The 22,413-nt window shown below is 39.3% G+C and overlaps 2 protein-coding genes across 4 annotated transcripts in view; both read right to left on the bottom strand.

Annotated features, from left to right (window-relative positions):
- Positions 1–1,594, bottom strand: part of LOC126100625 (DNA-directed RNA polymerase III subunit RPC2) — a 178,484-nt gene extending 176,890 nt beyond the window's left edge. Inside the window, exon 1 of one of the 2 annotated variants that reach the window (XM_049911251.1) lies at positions 1,366–1,594. In XM_049911251.1, the coding sequence (XP_049767208.1) occupies positions 1,366–1,449 (84 nt within the window). In that variant the 5' untranslated portion in view covers positions 1,450–1,594. Of the gene's footprint in view, positions 1–1,351 lie in introns of both variants that reach the window. The other variant, XM_049911252.1, reaches the window with a different exon arrangement.
- An 18,939-nt stretch (positions 1,595–20,533) lies between these two features.
- LOC126100832 (translation initiation factor eIF-2B subunit gamma) overlaps positions 20,534–22,413 on the bottom strand; it is a 60,010-nt gene continuing 58,130 nt past the window's right edge. For both annotated transcript variants that reach the window (XM_049911485.1, XM_049911484.1), the window contains exons 9-10: positions 21,203–21,306; positions 20,534–21,111 (exon numbers count right to left, since the gene is read on the bottom strand). In XM_049911485.1, the coding sequence (XP_049767442.1) occupies positions 21,059–21,111; positions 21,203–21,306 (157 nt within the window). In that variant the 3' untranslated portion in view covers positions 20,534–21,058. The remainder of the gene's footprint in view (positions 21,112–21,202; positions 21,307–22,413) is intronic.

Below are 22,413 nucleotides of genomic sequence, written 5' to 3'. Positions count from 1 at the left end.
CAACACAACCAATACCTCAGGCAATGCGAGAGTTCAGTAGGTTGCCACATCTGAGATTTCATATTCACATTCACCAATTCATCAAATCACAACCAAACCATCATCTTTCAATCTAACCTTGACTTCAGTTGCTTCTGTAAAACATCCATGAGTATGCATACAGAGCAATGTGAAGTGGAACAATCACACAAAATTAACTGTGGGTTAGGGTGGTGCTGAACTAAGATTCATTGAAAGAATCCACAGGAAATGTGGTCCATCGACAAAGGAAGTAGCTTACAGATCACTCGTTTCATCAATATTTGTATACTGGTCGTCAGGCTGGGATTTGTGCCATATAAGACTGATACAGAAAATAGAGAAGATCCTAAGAAGAACAGCACCTTTCATTGCAGGTTAATCTGGAAAGTGTCACAGAGATGCTCAACCCATTCCAGTGACAGATGCTGCAAGAAAGGCATTCTACATCACTGTATGTTAAAGTTCCGAAGTGTACTCAAAATATGAGCATGTGTTTCAATTAAAAAAATATACTACTTTATTATTTCCTCCTACATATATCTCATGAGAAGTCCATGAAGACAAGATTAGACAGATTTGAGCTCATGTGGGGGCTTAACCAACAATTGTCATTCTCATGAACCATACACAACGAACAAGAAGAGGCAGAAGTGACAGTGGTACAAAAAGTACCCTCTGCCACACACTGGAAGGTGGCTTGTGAAGTACAGATGTATGCTATGTATGTATAGCAAATTTCTGTGTGTGCATTGATAATCATAATAAAATAAATTACAGACGAAATGGATTAACATAATGAAACAGACAGTGCAGAAAGAATGGATAAACGAGGGGCTTAAGTAAAGGTTAATACAGGGGACGTACTGAACTGAGTTTAACCATTTGATATGCAGAGAGGGCCTTTTGCCACATGTTTGTTGATCTGGCTGAACCTTTACAATTCAGCCTTTTCTGAATTCTCCTTCTAGGTAGGTATTAGTAAAAAATCTGATGCACTTGAAAACCACAGCTGAATATATAACAATGGTGAGACAGTATGGCTAACGCAGAAACATACACTGAAACTGTACCAACGCTTCTCCAGCACAAGAGATAGCAATAAACGCAATTACATTTGTTAACACTAAACTGCAATGTGAATGTTACAGAGTGCAGTTATCTTCATTTTTGACACTGTAATTTTTGTGTTCTACTGTATCAGCATATTACTCTACCGATGTAAGCCGACTTGATTAACAGAATAACCCATACGCGCAAGGTAACTGAAACAATGTATCCGTCAAAAAATTACAGTGTCAAACGAAAAGGAAAACACCACGCTACTACATACCGCTATGCACTCACTTCGATAGGCTTCACTGCATCTCCCAGTTTTTTTGGATCTCCTGTCCAATCTCCGTACATGCTATGTTCTTCCATTTTTAACATAATATTAGTTCACATCTTCCGATAACTATGTATACACGTTAGACCATAACCTCAACGAAAATCAAAACAAGCGCTCACATGTCGTACTCTAGGTATAGCCATACTATCGATTCTAAACGTCGATAAAGGCAGACTGTCAAGTCGTCAGCATCCCTCATTTCGCTAGCTTCAAGGCCCGTCCACACGCAACGATCTGTCTGAGCAAATATCTGCGCACATCACATCTGCGCAGACAGATCGTTGCGTTTGGACAGAAGATTTGCACCAACCTGAGGTGTGTGCAAACCTGGAAGTTGGAGTTGGGTTCAAACCACATCTGCACAGACAAGTTGGAGCGTGTGTACAGGAGATCGCCTCAAATCTGGCGCGAAACAGCTGTTTAGTCAGTCTAGTGTTTGTATTTGTGCGTACAGGGCATTAAAACGGCTGATACTCGTCAGTGTTCTCGAGAGTTTGTAAGTGAATTCATGCGCCGGCCGGTGCGGCCGTGCGGTTAAAGGCGCTTCAGTCTGGAACCGCGTGACAGCTCCGGTCGCAGGTTCGAATCCTGCCTCGGGCATGGATGTGTGTGATGTCCTTAGGTTAGTTAGGTATAAGTAGTTCTAAGTTATAGGGGACTAATGACCACAGATGTTAAGTCCCATAGTGCTCAGAGACATTTGAACCATTTGAAGTGAATTCATTGAAATATATAGAAACCACCCATTTTGTGGAAGATTAAAAGTAAAGAATATAGTGACCGAGACCAAACCACAGCAGCATACAATGCTCTAATTGAAATATTGCGGGCAGTTGACGCCTCGGCAAACAGAGAAACGGCAATTAAAAAAAAATTCGTTGCAAACTGGCGAAATTATTTGCGGATGGATATCGAAACTTATAATTATCTCTTAAAGCTTGTAACCCCTCATATTATGAGAAAAAATACTTGTATGAGAAGGGCAATTTCGCCTCATGAACGGCTGGCGGTAACATTAAGATTCCTAGCAACAGGAAGGAGCTACAAGGATTTGGAATTTTCAACTGCAATATCGAAACAAGCGTCGAGTAAAATAATACCCAACACATTTGAAGCTATTTACGCTCTCCTGAAGGATGATTCATGAAGGCAAGTCAAGTAAATTAAGTCTGTCAGCGAACTGTTTACCGAAAAGAGTTATCCAAAGTTCAGAAATCTAGAAGATCTGGTGTAAGAGTAGATCAACTTATCAAGTATACCAGCCAATGTTATGGTATTTTGATCTGCTTGGCTTTCTTAGTGATCAAGAAACGCCAAGACCAAGCAGGAGTACAATTGAAGATGAAATTGGAGTGTCAATGTGGCAGGAAATGGAACACGAAGTAATGTAAAACAAAACAGGTTCGCCCTGCAACTCTCGCACTAAATGTACGTGAGAAAACTGCTTTCGCTTTAGCAGCCACTGTCTACACCATTTTGACCACTTTCTCTGTTTCCTGCGGTTGGTCTGAATGTTTTTTGCAGCACAAGCTGCGAACACAGACCACAATAGAACTTCCTACATTTCTATATTTCAAAATAACTTAATTAAATTTTTGACGTTTAAGGTGAGCGTAATCGTTTGCCACTGATATTTCTTTTCTACACCGACAGATGGCGGGCGAGTAGTAGATTGGGGTTTGTGTCATGTGAACACACCACATTTGCAGCGATCTTTTGCATGTGCAGACATCTGCGCCGATGTCTGCGCAGACAGATCGTTGCGTGTGGACCGGGCTTTAGCTTTAAGGCCCGTCCACACGCAACGATCTGTCTGCGCCAATGTCTGCGCACATCACATCTGCGCAGACAGATCGTTGCGTGTGGACAGAAGATTTGCACCAACCTGAGGTGTGTGCAAACCTGGAAGTTGGAGTTGGAGGTTTGAGCGAAACCTCTCAAATCTGTGGGTTCAAACCACATCTGCGCAGACAAGTTGGAGCATGTGGACAGGAGATCGCCGCAAATCTGGCGCGAAACAGCTGTTTGCTCAGTCTAGTGTTTGTATTTGTGCGCACAGGGCATTAAAATGACTGATATTCGTCAGTGTTCTCGAGAGTTTGTAAGTGAATTCATTGAAATATATAGAAACCACCCATGTTTGTGGAAGATTAAAAGTAAAGAATATAGTGACCGAGACAAAAAGACAGCACCATTCAATGCTCTAATTGAAAAGTTGCGGGCAGTTGACGCCTCGGCAAACAGAGAAACGGTAATAAAAAAAAAAATCGTTACGAACTGGCGAAATTATTTGCGGATGGATGTCGAAACTTATAATTATCTGTTAAAGCTTGTAACCCCTCATATTATGAGAAAAAAATACTTGTATGAGAAGGGAAATTTCTTCTCATAAACGGCTGGCGCAACATTAAGATTCCTAGCAACAGGAAGGAGCTACAAGGATTTGGAATTTTCAACTGCAATATCGAAACAAGCGTTGAGTAAAATAATACCCAACACATGTGAAGCTATTTACGCTGTGCTGAAGGATGAGTGCATGAAGGCAAGTCAAGTAAATTAAGTCTGTCAGCGAACTGATTACCGAAAAGAAGAGTTATCCAAAGTTCAGAAATCTAGAAGATCTGGTGTAAGAGTAGATCAAGTATACCAGCCCACGTTATGGTATTTTGATGTGCTTGGCTTTCTTAGTGATCAAGAAACGCTAAGACCAAGCAGGAGTACAATTGAAGATGAAATTGGAGTGTCAATGTGCCAGGAAATGGAACACGAGGTAATGTAAAACAAAACAGGTTCGCCCTGCAACTCTCACAGTAAATGTACGTGAGAAAACTGCTTTCGCTTTAGCAGCCACTGTCTACACCATTTTGACCGCCTTCTCTGTTTCCTGCGATTGGTCTGAATGTTTTTTGCAACACAACTTGCGAACACAGACCACAACAGAACTTCCTCCATTTCTATATTTCAAAATACCTGAATTAAGTTTTTGACGTTTACGGGGAGCGTAGTCGCTTGCCACTGATATTTCTTTTCTACACCGATAGATGGCGGGCGAGTAGTAGATTGGGGTTTGTGTCGTGTGAACACACCACATTTGCAGCGATCTTTTGCATGTACAGACATCTGCGCCAATGTCTGCGCAGACAGATCGTTGCGTGTGGACCGGGCTTTAGACTCCTGTGAGCCGCGTTCCCAAAGACGGCAAAACCTGCAAATGCATACCCATTACCCATGCTACCAACCGCCCAGTCAACAAGCTTGGGAGAAAATCCAACTGTACTGCTGTCAATTGGCATGACAGTCAGAAATCTAAGTGAAGTTAAGTCCCGGCTTGGTTCGTGAAGAGCAGACTGTTGTTACGTGTCAAATGTCAATTCATTTCTGCCACACGTGCCGTCCAGATAGCATGCGATCTGCAATAACAGAGGTGTTTGTTTTTGCATTACGAAGGGTACGGGAAAATGTGCAAAAGCATAGCAACTGCAAACCTGTGGTCAAGAAATGAAGGTTCAGAAAGAAGAACTTTCACTGATTTGAACGATTTCCAGAAAGATGATGTTCATCATAATTTATTTTATTGGAAATTTAGGCAAAAGGACGCAAATGTTTTAAAAAAGATTGCTTTCAAAAGACGCAGTCATTCGGATGAAAGAATTCTGAAATGTTCGGGATTCAGGTACAGCAAATGCAACAATGGAAGACGCGTTCTGATGGAGAGATCCGATATGTTAGCAACTACTTTTCTGGAAACGATACCCAACATTGGGAAGGAAAGTTTCTATCCACGAGACCTGGTTCAATTTAAATCATGCCAGGAGGCACACTTGGCAAGATTCGAAAGGCGATGCGGTTTGGAACACCCGCTAGTAAAGGAAACATACGCAATGTCTTTGATACAGGATTCTCTGAATATGGCTTTATCAACATGGCAAAGCTACATTTCAATCCACAATTGGTTCAAGAGCATTTTTCTACCCAAGCGACATATCATTCGGTGCCCATCTCAAAGCCCTTTTCCATCCCACCCTTATCCATGAGATGCCAGTTTTGTGCTGTTGTAAGACCTATAAAAATAAATGTAAATTTAGTTATTGTGGAGACGGATTGTGATGCCATAGCAGCTTCACATACAATTTGAACTTAGCAACACAGTGGACCTGCAAGTTGTGAGGTTGTCCTTTATTACTACCAATACAGCCAGATATGAAATTTATAGTCATTGGTAAAATGATAGGTCAACTCCATAAATTTCACATTCAGAACAGAAAAGCTACAGGATTTACCCGAGGAAGCCAATAATGGTGTTACTGCTGCAGCTGGATTAAGTTCATATGTCACACTGAAAATCTGTAAGAAAATTATTTTCTAGAGGAGGGCATTTGAGAAACTTTGTTAAAAGCATTGTCATTGCATCAGATGGGTAGTGAGTTTTCAAATACACCCTGTCTCTACTTGCATTCCTGTTGTTCCCTTTCCTGTCTCGTCCAAAAAAGTTATCAATAAAAGTCAGAATAGTTGCCGAGCATACACTCTCTGTGCTAGGATGTTCATTAATGTTGCTTGGAGGGATGAAGGCCTGTCTTTTCTGCTTTGCACCGAGGAATTCTTAACTGTTCATGTAACTAAAACTGAAACAGCTTTGTAATTTAACAGATGAGCAGTAATAGTATACTTTGATGTTATATGTCCTATAAATCACACAAGAATACTTTGATGTTATATGTCCTATAAATCACACAAGAATACTTTGATCAAACAATGTAAAATCCAGGATGGAATGCAACACTACTATGAGAAGGAAAGTTTCTACTCAAGATGCTGAGTCACAGATGGGCACAACAAAAAGACTCTCAGCTATAATTGTCTTTTTGTTGTGCCTATCTGCAACTCAACTAGAATACTTTGGTAGGAAAAGGCTCAAGAATTGATTTATAACCACTAGCTTGCTACAACATTGTTCTACGCATTTTCTTGACGCATAATTTCTCAACCACAATAACTGTTTAAAAGAATTCATTGTCCACTTTTAGATATACAGTCTTTCCATGCTTTAAGAGAAATACTGATCAGCTGCAATTGGGTATTGTATTAAATTCAGTGGTGACAAGTAAAAATTTGTGCCAGACCATGACTCAAACCTGGATTTTCCATTTTATGTGAGCGTTTGCCTTAACCACTTCAGATATCTGGACAGGCTTCCCTTCCAACCCAAATTCTCAACCTGTCACACATTACAGATGTAGTGTCCACCATCCATTATCCTCATTGCTCACAGCTTTACCTGATTCCCACAAAAGTTCAAACATAGTGTACATCAGCACTGAAGTTATCATTACTGTCCAGGAATGTATATTGAGGGTGATTCAAATAAAAACCTTCAAAGTGCTATCATATTTTTAATTGTAACAATGAACAAAAAACTTTCCATTTTCTGATGTAGTCTCCCTGACATTAAATGCACATATTCCGCCATTTCAGAAGTGCATCGATGCCGTGATGAAAGAATTTTTTTGATTGTGTGTTTAGCCAGTCATGCACCGTGGTTTCCACCTCTTCGACACTTCTGAAATGCCTCCCTCCCATTGTCTCTTTGAGTGCATCAACAGATGAAAGTTACTAGGAGTGAGGTATGGTGAATAAGGTGCATGTTCCACACATTCAAATTTCATTTCCAGAATAGTCTCAACTCTTTTATGGGTTGTATGTGGTTAGGCATTCTCATGGTGTAGCAACACTCCTGACGTCAGATGCCCTCATTGTTTACTCCTGATTGCTGGGTGAAGTTGTTTTTTCAGCATATCTGAATAAGGGATACTGGTTACTGTCACTCCACTATCCACGTAATGCTCCAAAATTACTCAATTTGCATCCCAGAAATGAAAGAGCACAACTTTTCCAGCAGATGGTTGAGTGTAGAATTTTTTCGTTTTGCTAATGAGCTGTGGCGCCATTCCTTGCTGGACCTTTTCTTTTCTTGTTGGTGATAGTGGGCCCAAGTTTTATTGCCTGTAACAATTTCTTCCCAGAAATGCATCATCTCTGACATGGAAACAACACAAAAGTTTTTAATGGACATCGATGCAACTGTCTTTCAATTCAGCAGTCATCTGACGTGAACGTGTCTTGCAGACACCGTACTGAATTGCAGTACATTGTGAACAATATTCTGCACAGATCCAATATCAGTCTTCAAACATGTGGCTATTTCAGTCAGAGTTACACGTTTGTTCTCCTTTACAAGCTCCTCTGCTACCGCAATGTTCTAGTCGTGTCGCTTGCGGTGAGTCTGCCCTGGTCTTCGGGCATCCATAGAAGTAACATCACTTTTAAGCTTTCTATATCACTTGTACACTTGCTGCAATGACAAACATAAATCACCATACTGCACTGTCATTCTGTGATGAATTTCGATTGGTTTGACATCTGCACTGCACAAAAACCGCATCACAGATTGTTGATTAGTCACGGTGCATGTTGACAGTGGATTTGCCATCTTCTTGTGGATGCCGCTGCCTTCTCCTGGATAGTAGCATCACTGTGTCACCTGTCGGCAACTTCTTGAACCTCAAGGAACACTACTTCATTACCAACTCCACCACACAACATTCGAAATTTTATGGAGCTTTTAAGATTTTCGTTTGAATCACACTCGTATTATTATTTGTGTTGTGCCTGTCCTGTAGAACATGTCTGACAGAACAGACATCACATATATAAGAATATATATAAAATCTTTATTGCAATGTGCTGTCTGCTGATCTCTGATATCTCATTATTTTCAGGTGAGCAGTTTGCAAAACATTGTGCACAAATGTATCGGACAGCATCATCTGATGGCAGAGCTGCCAGGTTTAGTTTGACACATGCAGGCCTTCACGACAAAAGCCTCTGAGTGGTAGGATTACTTTCTACACTTATCTTCTCCAGTTTCACTTCAGTCTATGATTCATCACTGGTTGGTAATGACCTTGTTTGCATAGCTTGCATAATCTTTCTCTCTCACAAATGGCACCAGGTCTTCAGCCTCAATTGAAGCAGTTATATTACTTGACTGAAAATTGTAATCATTGGTGGAAACATCATTACCATTGTCACTTACTTTACTAATCAACATATCACTGTTATAATGCAGAATATGCAGCATTTCATCACATAAACTTTGACCATATCTGAAAAGAAAAGTTTCAGTTTCAGTTTGTTTACAGTGCATAAAATCATGATATCTTCTGCATTTACATATTCTATCTAAAGCAACAATGACTATTATAAATGTGACAGGCTGGCAAAATGTACTGCATATTTCAGATAGCAGCAACCTTTTTTTGAAAACAACACAGTAAATCATGAAAACTGCATATGAAAACATACTTGCACACTCTCATTGATTGTTGAGATTTGTAAATACCAAAAAAATTCATTGTTGCCACCAACTAAAATTAAGTTCTCTTACAGACATCTCTTCCCATATAAATGTATGATATACTTGAATAAACAGACATTGCTACTAAACAATAATCAACAAAATGTCTTTGATAGTATTATTGCATGCTATGATCATTACCTGGACAATACTATGATGCTCAAGTTCAAGCACTTCTTATAAAGTTCAAGTGTCGAACATTTACAGGACTTTGGAAGCCTGGCACACCCTATCTAAATGAGTGTAACAACACAGAGCTTTAGGAGCAGTTTCACAAAAATTTCTAGAGATGACATGTTTGACAGAGCCGAATAAATATTCTACTGGTTTGTCGCCTGATTTTTTTAATTTTTTGTTCATTGCTCAAGACAAGAGTAATTGCCACATTTGAATAACAGTACAATGCAGTCAGATGAGACTTAATTTATGTCAGTAACTGATGGAGTTAAGTTAAGACTGAGGTATGGTCACAAAAGGGAGCACAGAGCGATAATCATCCAGGAATAGACGAGTACCAACTTCATAGTCTCATGGCCCTACCTGTGAACCTATTCACACAGTCATTTCCACAAGGATGTAGCCAGGGATTGTCAAAAGGGGGAGGGAAGGGTCCAATTTGTTAAAGAAGATCTTAAAATGGCTCAAGTTTTTCATTTATTCTGAAAGAACATTTTTAATTTTATGTATATAATTTGCTTTTGGGAAGCCTTCAAGTAAAAAGTATATTCTCAACAGTGCACAATTCAGTGTTTCTTTCCAGAATGAGATTTTCACTCTGCAGGAGAGTGTGCACTGATATGAAACTTCCTGGCAGATTAAAACTGTGTGCCGGACCGAGTCTCCAACTCGGGACCCTTGCCTTTCGCGGGCAAGTGCTCTACCATCTGATCTACCGAAGCACGACTCATGCCCGTCCTCACAGCTTTACTTCCGCCAGTACCTCATCTCCTATTTTCCAAACTGCACAGAATCTCTCCTGGTAGAGCACTTGCCCACAAAAGGCAAAGGTCCCGAGTTCGAGTCTCGGTCCAGCACATAGTTTTAATCTGCCAGGAAGTTTCAGTGTTTCTTTATCTGGCAATATGATGACTTCATTCTGCTACCAAACAAATTAAAATTCTAATATAATGCACAGTATTTAAATTCACAATTTATCAAAGCAAGCCAAAATTCCTTCATCACATCAAAGCATCCCAAGTTCCTCAATTCAACCTCAGATTTTATTAATGTGTCTTTTATTTCATTAATATTCTTCAGTTTCCTTAAGTATCAAAAACCTTTTTTTTAATTATTACTTCAACAGTCAGCTTGAAACTATAGCAACAAATTTTATTTATAAAACAAAATGGAATACACAGTTGCTATGAGCTATACTTTTGAGATCTTAACATTGAGTCACACTTTGATTTCAACTAGGCTTCTGATGTAGTATGCAACCACGTTTGTATGTGTCCATGATAATATGGTTATACAGTGTTTGATGCTAATAGACTCCTCTATGACATATGACAGGCTTGGCCACAAAATCCATTGGAACTGTTTATCATAACTCAGTACCACTCGGGTGACAAGACTGGGCAATATTTTGCAATTTGAGCTACTAATGGTAGAATTTAAGCAAATTTTTGGAAGAAATGCAGCCATCATTGTTCGGGCAATATTTTTGTTGATTTTTGAACAACACTGACAAATCTAAGTGTATTTTCATACATTGATTTTAATTTAATATTATAGGTAATGATCCTTAACACTCCGCGGCATTGTGAAATACTGAAATATTGCAACCTCAGAATTTCACCAGTCTCCAAATAATGTGCTAATGTGCTAAGATTAAACAAAAATAAATAATTAGGCTTTTACTGTAGGGCAGACATATTTTCAAGTTTCCATAACACTAGTGGAAGAATCATAATCGGTTTTCCTCTTCTTTATTGTAACAAACTTATTTGTATTTAGAAATAATCACAACAGCACAAAAACAATAAACAATGACACTTACATTAAACTTAACTGAAAGTAGGGATGGGCAATAGCCAAAAGTGCTGTTGATAGTTTAAATTTATTGATGGCCTTGCTGAGTATCAGTAGCGCATATCTTTCAATTTCACTACATGGCAACTAGATCATGTGTAATCTCATTTAGGTGAAAGGGGAGTTCAGATTCCATGCCCCCACCCCACCATATCAAAATAAGACTTGGCTCTTAGACAGACACATAGTTTCAGAAGTTGTAGTGTTACATGAAAAATTATAGTAATAATTTATATAATAACTGAATAGCCACTGATAAAAATGTTATGCACCTAGAAAGAAAGGAGAAAGTGAAATGAAGCTTCATATATTGAGACAGGATGTTGTTTTATTTTCTAGAATGATTATAAAATCAAGTTAAATGAACAATGAAACTGGCAGTACAGCACATTGCTGGTTACTGATAATTTTTTGTACACCCTTAGGTCTGAATGCATGCACCGATAAGAAAAGTATGTTACAATCACTTTATCCTCTCATTTCCACAACTATTGTAACAGGCTATCAGCATCTCGGATGCTTGCACTAGGATAGAGTTGATGTCTCGGCTGATCCCACACAAGACCTACAGGGAACAGATTAGGGTGTCTTGCTCACCAAAAAGTTCATACACAGATAATTGGTGTATGGAAGAGCAATGTCCTGTTGAAAAGACGGTATCAGATATTATCTCACGAGAGATAACACATGATGATGTAGAATGTCTGTTAGTTAATGCTGTGCCATCATTGTTTCCTCCATCACTACTAGTGGTGTCCTGAAATCTTATTCAACAACTCCCTTAGCAAAGGCACTAGAGATAGCATCAGTGCATTTCTCCAAAGCATCAAAACAAGTGCTTCCAAAGAAATTCATGTTAGAAGTAGAAACAGATGATTTCGAAAATAATGACAATTTGTGTACACCATAACTGAAGACGCTAGGGAAATATACTTTCTTTTGTATATGATGTTTTTGACAAACACAGAGTTCTGAGCTGATGTGGATATTACTTCAAAATTTTTGTCTTCCAGAGAAACATCCATTCTCTAACTATCCTGTCAATCATTCAGGTAATCTTCAACTGTATTCAACTCATTAAGGTAGAGAAATTTTTAACGTATTTTACACTAATTCAATTGGCAGATTGTGTCTACTCCCCTCAGTGCTGCAGTACTCACAAATGATGGTCATCTGAGGTGGTGGAGAACCAAAATTCAATGCTGAAAATGGTGCAGTACCTCTTGTCAGCAGTGGATTATTCCCCAGTACAGTACAGCATAACTCCTGTGTTACAATGTTAACAGTTGTCTGCTCAGTAAATAATGATTCACTAGACTGGCTGCTGCTAGCCTCCAACCAATGATGCAGGATGGCACAAGACGATGTAGTGAGTACATTACCTGTGCCTTAATGGAAGATGCAGATGTGGTGTTACGTGTGCTCGGTGCACAACAGGACAATCATGGTGTGTCAAATTTGGTCAGTTGGAATCTTGATAACACATGCAGTTTCCTCCATGTTCATATTAAGTGTAACTTGGCCCACTGTCACAGTCAAATACCCAACAAACTTGGATACTGAACAATCTGACCAGTACGATGGAGGCTTATCCACAAAAATATTATTTCAAACTCGGTCAAGTGCTGATAACATGGCCTGGTTACATTCTCCATGGTTCTTTACATACTCACTAGCCATCTGACACTCTGCATGCCCATTACATACACCATGCAGTCTGAAGTTTTCCCTGCACAGCTCTAACTTGTGTAATTCTTGAATACCTACATCTCAATTACACAGCTATTTGCACATTTAATTGGTAATTACTTGACCAGCTAATGTTCCATGTCCATGATGGATTAACAGAGACCAAACTCCAAGAGTCCCATCAAGTTGCTCTCAAATTTCTTGCTTATCAACTGCTTACTCCTTGAGTGGTATACCTAGTGCACTATGTCAAAAGTCATCAGGAGGAGGACATCCTAGGAATCCTACTAGTTTGAAATATGCCAGAAAATCAGAACACATACCAGGTACCTTTATGGGGAGGAAATGCTTCAAAAAAACAAAGAGGCTGGACAAGCTGCACAACAAGAAGTAGCTGGTCTGCTAACTCACATTCCTGTTTACATGTAGAGATGGTACTCTTACACCACTTGTCACCAAAATATCTCATCACATAAGGACTGCAGTGGTCATTTGCATCAAATGAGCCAGCTTGATGCTGGTAGGAGAAGGAATCCACTATACTCCCCACTGCCCTGATACAGCTTCAAAAAAGCTACTGGGTATCCATCTCAAGCACTCTCACTTCTTGGGAGTGGCCTGACATTGTCACATGGACACAGGCCAACAGAGCATGAAGAAAATCTACAACTAAACAGATCTCGAAGTACTGTATGAATGTCTTGCAGCATTAAATAAAAATGCACGAGAAACACCCAAGCAAAATGAGATCAACCTTACAGGGAGGATGACCAATGACGAAATAATGCAATGTCTTGCAGCATTAAATAAAAATGCATAAGAATCACCCAAGCAAACTGTGATCAACCTTACAGGGAGGATGACCAATGATGAAATAATGCTGGTGCCTGGGAAAGGACTAAGTTTCTCACCAACTCCAACAGTACTACCAGTTGTGGACATCATAAGCAGTGTTGAACAGGGCATCTATGCTCTATCAGTCAATGGGGCCAAAGGAATACCGTGTGTTTGCCAGAGCCACACTGCCGAAGAAGAACATTTCAAAGGTGAAAAGAGTGGCCATTTGTCAGTTAAGTGACAATATAGATTTGGTTGTCCTGCCAGATAACAAAGGGAGCACACTATCGTGTTGTTCCTGTACTCAGGGTATAAGCAGAAAATGTATGGACCTCTTGAGGTTGCAGCATACAAGAAAATAAAAGGAGATATGATTTGTCACCTCCAAAAAATAAACAATGTACTTCTTTGCAATACTTTTGATGTAAAAACTGTCAAGAAACTTCGACCACAAGATGCTGCTCTGCCATGGCTGTATGGCCTACCAAAAGTCCACAAAGAGGACATTCCACTGCAACCCATGGTCATCAATACAGGAGCAGCAACACACAACTTGACAAAACATCCGACTACTTTCCTGAGTCATCTATGGGGAAATGATGACTTCACATCCATAATTCTATTCATTTTGAACATCTACAAGAACTTTGCCTCACTAATAGAGATCAGCTGGTGAGTTTGGATGTAGTGTCCTTATTCACTAGCGTACCACTACAGGACTCTGTGTGACTAGAATCTTGTAATCTGCTATAGTAGCAATCTCGGCTACAGCTTTTGTGACAATTCGTAGATGCTTTGCATGTGAGTTTCAGATCTTTGCGCTCTTCTTATTTTGATGACTCTATTACACAAAATATAAAAGAATATTACAACCATTTGTTGTCTGTCCCTGAGAGATCAAAAAATGTACATGTATGTACTTGCGTCCATATATTGTGATACATTATTGTAAATAAATTACTGAGCTTGGCTGGTAAGCTAGTGAATGGTAAATAATATTTCCTTTATTCATATTACCTGATACAACTTACCATTAATTGATATCTTTTTATTTCCTGATTGGGAGATAGAAGTATTCTTGTAATTTATGGTGTACGTGTCAGTGTGCAGGGAGGTGGCATCAATAGTGACGAGCAGGGCACCTTGTGGTAAAGGGAAAGGAACTGTGGAGAGTCGGTCAAGGAAATTGTTGGTATCTTTTATATAGGAGGATAGGTTCCAGGTAGTCAGTTGAAGGTGTTGTAGGCCAACACCTCCAACCTATTACCCTGTACACTAACATTCCTAATGCCCATGGTCTTACTGCTATCGAACACTACCGTTCCAGACGCTCTATGGATTCCAAACCAACAACCTCCTTCCTAGTCTCCATGACCAACTACATACTCACCCACAATTACTTCTCCTTTGAAGGCATTACCTACAAACAAATCTGCGGTACGGCTATAGGCACCCACATGGCACCATCCTATGCAAACCCTATTCATGTGCCATCTAGAGGAGTCCTTCCTGAAAACCCAGAATCCTAAACCCCTCACCTGGTTCAGATTCATTGATGACATCTTTGCTATCTGGACTGAAGGTGAGGACACCTTATTCACATTCCTCCAGAACCTCAACAACTTCTCCCCCATTAGCTTCACCTGGTACTACTCAACCCAACAAGCCACCTTGCTAGATGTTGACCTCTACCTCAGAGATGGCTACATCACTACCTCCGTCCATATCTATCCTACTAACCACCAGCTATACCTCCACTTCGACAGCTGGCACCCATTCCATACCAAGAAGTCCCTTCTGTACAGCCTAGCCACCCGTGGTCATTGCATCTGCAGTGATGAGCAGTCCTTCTCTAAATATACCGAGGGTCTCACTGAAGCCTTCACTGACCGTAATTATCCTTCCATCCTTGTTCAAAAACATATCTCCGGTGCCTTATCTTTCCAGTCTCCCACCACCTCCCACAGTCCGGCCACAGAGGAGCATTCCCCTCGTAATTAAGTGCCATCTGGGAATGGAGCAACTGAATTATATTCTCCGCCAGGGTTTCAATTACCTCTCGTCGTGCCCTGAAATGAGAAATGTCCTGTCCACTATCCTTCCCACCCCTCCTACCTTGGTATTCCGCCGTCCACCGAACCTACACAATATACTCGTCCATCCTTACACAACCCCTGCTCCCAATCCCTTACCTCATGGCTCATACCCCTGTTAACAGGCCTAGATGCAAGACCTGTCCCATACATCCTCTTACCACCACCTACTCCAGTCGGGTCACTTACATCACCTATCCCATCAAAGGCAGGGCTACCTGTGAAACCAGTCATGTGCTTTATAAGCTAAGCTGCAACCACTGTGCTGCATTCTATGAAGGCATGACAACCAACAAGCTGTCTCTCTGCATGAATGGCCACCGACAAACTGTGGCCAAGAAATAAGTGGATCACCCTCTTGCTGAACATGCTGCCAAACACAATATCTCTCATTTCAATGACTGCTTCACAGCCTGTGCCACATGGATCCTTCCCATCAACACCAGCTTTTCTGAATTGCGCAGGTGGGAACTTTCCCTGCAATACATCCTACGTTCCTGTAACCCTCCTGGCCTCAACCTTCGTTAGTCACTGTCCTCACCCATCCAGCCCCCTCCCTGTCCCCATTCCAGCACTACACAGCTGTCATTTCACCGCCACACCCAGTCTTTTAATTTATTTTTATTTTTATTTCTCTCCTTTCCGCTACTTACCTCCTTCCCCCTCCGCACCTTCTCTACTGCCCTCCATCTGAACTGCAACACTTCACTATCCGCCACTCCCACCATACTATTCCTCCCCCTCTCCACCCCAGCCCCCTCCTTACCGCCAACCAGTCACCATGCCCATCATGCACTGGAGCTGCTGCTCGCAGTGTAGTTTCAGCTCTCTGAGACTGCAGACGTGTGTGCAAGTTGCATTTGTGTGTGTGTGTGTGTGTGTGTGTGTGTGTGTGTGTACTGCTGACATGGGCCTTAATGGCCAAAAGCTATGAGTGTGTGAATCTTTTTATTGTGCCTATTGCGACTCAGCATTTCTGCTATATGGTGAGTAGCAACTTTCCTTCTCTGGTATTGTTACATTCCATCCTGGATTTTCCATTGTTTCATTATCACTTAACTGTCATGGTTGGCTGTCATATAAAACAGTAATAGGTTTTGTTGTTTACTATTTTAACAATGAGACCAAGAACTTAAATTTCTTTATTTTTTTTTAAATTTTGATGTCACAATAAAAAAGCCAAGTAATTAAACATGGGTCTCTGCCTGAATAGTGACGTAGAATCTACCACTCAGAGAAGTTAATCATATGATCAGTTAATCAAATTGTTCCAAAAATGGATTTAATGACTGAGATAATGTCTGTAGTTCAAAATCGCATAGGCAAAATTTTGTTCACACAAGTGGCTATGTCTGCAGCACAGAACAAATTTCAGAAAAACAAGATGCTATGTGTCAGAAACTCTGGCAAAACTTTATCAAAATCTGATGCTGAGTTGACAGAAATTTTAGAGAAGCAAGACTCTCTGTCGTCTGCTCAAAAAGTGATGTCCACCAAAATCCTGGAGTTAAAGTCATCTCCAGCAGGCCTACCAGAAGCTCTACAAAAATTACCTGATGAGGCTGTAGCAATAAACCAAGCACAAGTTGCGCTATCTGAAACTGTTTGTCAACTTTCTAGAAGAGTAAATAATATAGCTGCCGACCAAGAAAAATTTATACATGATCAAGCTGAATTACAGAGACAGACAAATTTGTGGCTTGGATGTTTGAAAAGGACACATGAATAACAGAAATCAGAGTTACAAAATTCCAAGCACCAGTTTACTAAATAACTAATGAGGTTATATCTGAATGGACCATTCAGCCAGTCATGTTCAGGATGAGATGCATACTGTTACAGATAAAGTAGGGAATGATTTTTTCTCATTATGGCATGATGCATAATGCCATAAGTGAGCAAATGAAACAGTGAAAGTAGAATTATCTGAAATAAAGGAGTTGGTGCACGTTTATCAATAGGTTGCACAGGGCTGGGAAAATATCCATGCTTCTGAACCAATGTATAATTGGCAGCAGCATGTGTAATGTGATCTTATGGCTCAATAGTGCATGAATCAGCATATACTATGGGAGCTGCGACAATCTTTGCTTCTACACTGCTTGAAGAAAATTTAACAAGACATTGACAATTCCTATGTTTTGGGCTAGAAAAAAAAGCCTTTATCCTATGGTTTCCATCAGATAATTCTGCTTTGGTTGGATGTAGAGGAACAGGTTTTATACTAGGCTATGTTCAAGGGGATGCTGCCCTCTGGGCTACAGATCCACCTGAACATTGTTGCATGTGCAATACATTTGAGAAGTCTTTCTTGGCAAAGTACTGGCCTATGGGGATACAAGGATGACACCACAAGGAAGTTTTCAACCCAAAACCATTTCACACCTGATCTGAAACCATTTCACATCAGACAGGGAATCCTGAGAAAGTATTTCAAGAAATATACCACCAGAATGAGATATTAGGATGAATCCAAATCTTATCATGACATTCCTGATATACACATGATGAGAGAGAAATTAATCAATTTATCAGAGTCAAAGTTAGAAGAGTTCATGGCAGTCCTTGATTTCAGTGATGTAATTCAAGAGAAGGCAAAAGCCGGAATGAACAGTGCGAAAAACCAAAACAACAATAACAATAATGATAATCACAATAGGTTAGCCGACTCTTCTGATATGAATCACTGTGCATATTATGCTGAGCAGCAATGTGCTGGGCAGACAGCATGATAATAACAACCACAAAAACTCTTCTAACATGTGCAACAGAGATGACAGTATGTTATATACAACCTCGGTTATACCAGCAATACGCATAATCTGTGGCACTATAGATAACAAAATCATCAAACCAACCATAATTAGCATAATCAGACATGTGAAACGAGTGTGGAAGTGAAAAGAATTGCCTGACCACCTCTGTGCAGCAAAACTTTGATCTCATTATGCCCCAAGATGAGGATCACAGATTGGGGTAAGGGCTGTGATAGTTCAGTTCATTTAATCTATACTAATATATATATAAAGTGCAAATGTTTTAACCAAAAATCTCAAAGAGTATTTGCCTAATTTACTTCAGACTTTTACACTGTCTTTAATAAACATTCAGACAGACAAAGGCTGCATATTCTTTTAAACAGCAGTGAACAGGTTTTCTGTTAAAACAAACAGCAAGAAAGAAAATGCAGTGGTATGAAAATGTGGGGTTTAGTTTTCTTTCTTGCAGCCTGTTTCAACTATGATAGCACGGCATTTAAACAATCAGACAGTTTGCTTCTTCATATATATATAACTTTTAATAAATATTGTATACATAACAATGTGTTGTTTTGTTTTCCTCCCTGCAGTCAGCTTTAACTATGATAGCAGCTCAGTTTAACAGACAAATTGTTTCTCCCATACAATTTCAGAAAAGTGAAAAGTTCTCCCAGTCTTTATTCTGACACCATTTAGTCATCATCTATCACCAAAGACTATGATGTACATACACATCTATGGAGCATATGGAGCAACAGTTCACCCAGTGAGGTGACCTCTAAGGTAAATTTTCTTTAGTATATTTCAGTTATTGGATAAATCTAATTTGCCTCTGGATTAAGAAAACAGCATAGCATCCAACAAATGAAAAATTTTGTGTATCCTGAAGTTTTGTATTATATTGTGTACAAAGATAAAAAAGAAAGAAGAAAGAAAAAAAAACTCTTAAAAACACTAAAAACCAAAAACAAAAACAGTTCTTTTTCATTCATATTCTAATGTTTTGTTATAAATTTGAGTTCTATACCTTTGAAGTGTACAGTTCACAACGAGCAATCAAAATTTGTGTCCTGAAACAATACCCAGGGATATCCAGTACCCCTACATATTTAGCAACTGCAAAGCATTATCAGTATTGCTAGTACACGGTAGTAATGGGTGATGTTAGAGCTTTACTATGATATAAATCATTGTAATTTCAGATTAAGGCTCTGCTGTTAATATGGTTTCCACTGATCTATTCAAGAGAGTATGAGAAAATGTAAATCTACCAAGTTTATCCATCAGCACATCCAAGATTCTGAGAGCCGTAGGCACCATATCCTGTAATATAAAGTTACAGGCCTGCCTGTCTATTGAAATTGGAAATGAAAGAATGAAGTTCAGATTCATATTTGTTGATTGTTTAATGGTGGACTATATATTAGGCATGGAATCCTATAGGAAAGAAATAAATGAATGACATTTATTGCGGAAAAATCCACATTCTACATCATGGTATTGAAGTATCTCTGGAGCTCATAAAAGCTGACATTTAGTACAGTACATTTTGCCAAGCCATCAAAGTAGACTTTATCATCAGGGAAAGTGTATATAAAAATAAGCAACAACATGATTTAATTGTTGTTCCTTATATTACGAAGCACATTATGAATAAAATAACCATGTCTACATATTTGAACAATAATCAGCAGTCTGATCTAACAAGGACTTTTTAATAATATTCAGGTGTTCTTGAAGAAAGACTTGGTATTGTCCTGAGCTATGAAAACAGTCTTGTCATACCACACAAGACTTACTGTCACAATTCTTACTCCATTCCCTGGGTAAAAATACCAGTGGTTACCAAAGAAATTCCAAAATCCTGGATTAACATAATCAAATCATCCAGGAGCCGTTGTAGACTGCTATTTCCAGTGAGGAAACTGGAAGTAAATGTTAAATTTGTTTTACATACCAAAGCTATTAACAAAATTATCTATGCAGGTAGAAACTATCAATTTAAGGTGTTGTCCTTTGGCTTGAATATTAGTTCAGGTGTTTCTTTTCCGGCACTCGATTATGGACTATGGCCTGAGTTGCTTGACAGGGTAAAGTTAAAATGGATATTAAAGTTAAAATGATCATTATAAACTGAAAGCATCTTAAGCCTAAGATAAAAAAAAAAATCTGTAGGCCAACAAGCCATACTACAGAAGTTACACAATAAGTCAGCTGTTGTTCTTATATTCATAGACTTAAAGCAACTATTCTAAATTATGAAAAGTGGCATACAGAGTGGAAAAAGTAACACCAGCTGTTTAAAAAGGATCAACAATGATTTATTTTAATTACAAGAAACAATAAAATAATACAAAAATTAATGTCTTGGCAAAGTCCCATGATATAATGTAGCCACATTACTGGACTGAATAAGAGAAATGAACATACCAAACATCAGTTTTACATTATTTAAAAAAATAATATGGTGTTGACTTCTCTATTCACTGGCTCTGATGCAACACACATGCATTTGAAAAGCGACAATCCTGATAGTAAGACACAGAACATTTCTGGTGCCTGCTGGGTAGTTATGATCATCCCGTTCTCAATCCTATTCTGATAAAAATCTGCTTACTTCCATAAATACATACATAATTTCATATGACATTAATCTGAAAACATGAAATGTTCATTGCTGTTTACATACTGATCCCAACCTTTCACAAGTCACATCTATAACTATTTAAGTTGATTTCATGGCCCCAAAACATTGGCATTCATAAAATCTTCGAGTCGCAAAGAAACTGTCTCAACTTTATTTCATGTTACAAGTATACGATCTTCATATTTCCATCAGCCTCTTTGTATCTGTCAGTACTTCATTTGAATGTTTTGCTAAAAAGAAAAAAAGACAACAATGAAAATAAACACAAAACTGTGTATACAACATGTACAACAATAATTATATCTGAGAATGAGAGCCTACCTTCTGCTTGAATGACTTGACTACTTCCCAGTAAACAGTCTTTAAGTTCAGACTGCTTACCAATCTTAACTCCATCACACAATATACAGTTTGACAGGCTGGACCTGCAGAAACCACACAGAAACATGTATATGAAACTATAGTTTTTAGTAATAATAATCTTGTACAAAATTTTCTTAGTTGTATAGATGCATAATCGGGTCTGAATGATAATTCAAGCTTTTGACTAACTTCTCTCAAAGTTGGCCGACTCTTAAATACAAAATACCACTAGTCTCAATTACTATATTCAGCTCCTTGCAATACTGGCAGACAAAGTAGCCGAGAGTTTGAGTTATTATTCGTGACATGGCATGATGAGAAAATCAAGACTATTCTCCAAACAAACGCGTATTTTAACAGAACTAAGGTAAAGAAAAGATCCCTAGTTTTCAATATCCTCTTATTAAGGTTATAAGAGGTAGTCTACAATTTTCTAAGCAACTGCTCAGAAAATGAGTCACAGGGACAGAATATAGGACAATTACGCTGATGAGCTAAAACATTATGACCACTTTCCACCATAAGATTTTGTCTGGTGCCATCTCAGAAATGGTGAAGCTCGTCACTGTTCAAGTGCTGTCATCATAAGCATCTACTGGAATTGGTTGCAGAATGGTGCTGGGTGTCCATGCCTCATCTCAGGATGTGGATGTTGGAGGCCTGTGCAGTCCATAATGCAGGATAGGTGCTGATCTGAGACAAATATAATCATAAAGTACATATTGAACATAGGGCTCTGCAGTCCATAAGTATTGCTATGTTTTGTTTTGTTTTATGGTGTAAAAAAAACTAGGGTCATACACACCAAAATCAGAACTGTAAAACACGAAGATGAAGAAGAGCTAAAATGTCTACATGTTAATCCCAACTGACGGAAGAGAAGACAGCTAAAAACAGGGATGTGGAGAAAGGTCTAAAAAATGATCTCACGGTGAGAGCGCCAAAGGAGGTCATCGAAGCCACTGGGAGGGGCTTAATAACCCAGAGCTTGTTCCCATGAAGGGAGGACCAGTGGTGATGCCAAAGTGACACAACCTGATGACAGACGGCAACACAGAGGGAATGTAGGAACTAGCAGGCTAAGGTACGAGGACTGCAGCCTTGGCAGCAGCGTCAGTGGTCTCGTTTCCGGTCACACCAATGTGACCAGGAACCCACATAAACATCAC

The sequence above is a fragment of the Schistocerca cancellata genome, chromosome 9, assembly GCF_023864275.1.
Source record: "Schistocerca cancellata isolate TAMUIC-IGC-003103 chromosome 9, iqSchCanc2.1, whole genome shotgun sequence".
Lineage (NCBI taxonomy): Eukaryota > Metazoa > Arthropoda > Insecta > Orthoptera > Acrididae > Schistocerca > Schistocerca cancellata.
Note: the sequence above shows the minus strand (reverse complement) of the source record. Positions and strands in the feature narration are given on the sequence as shown.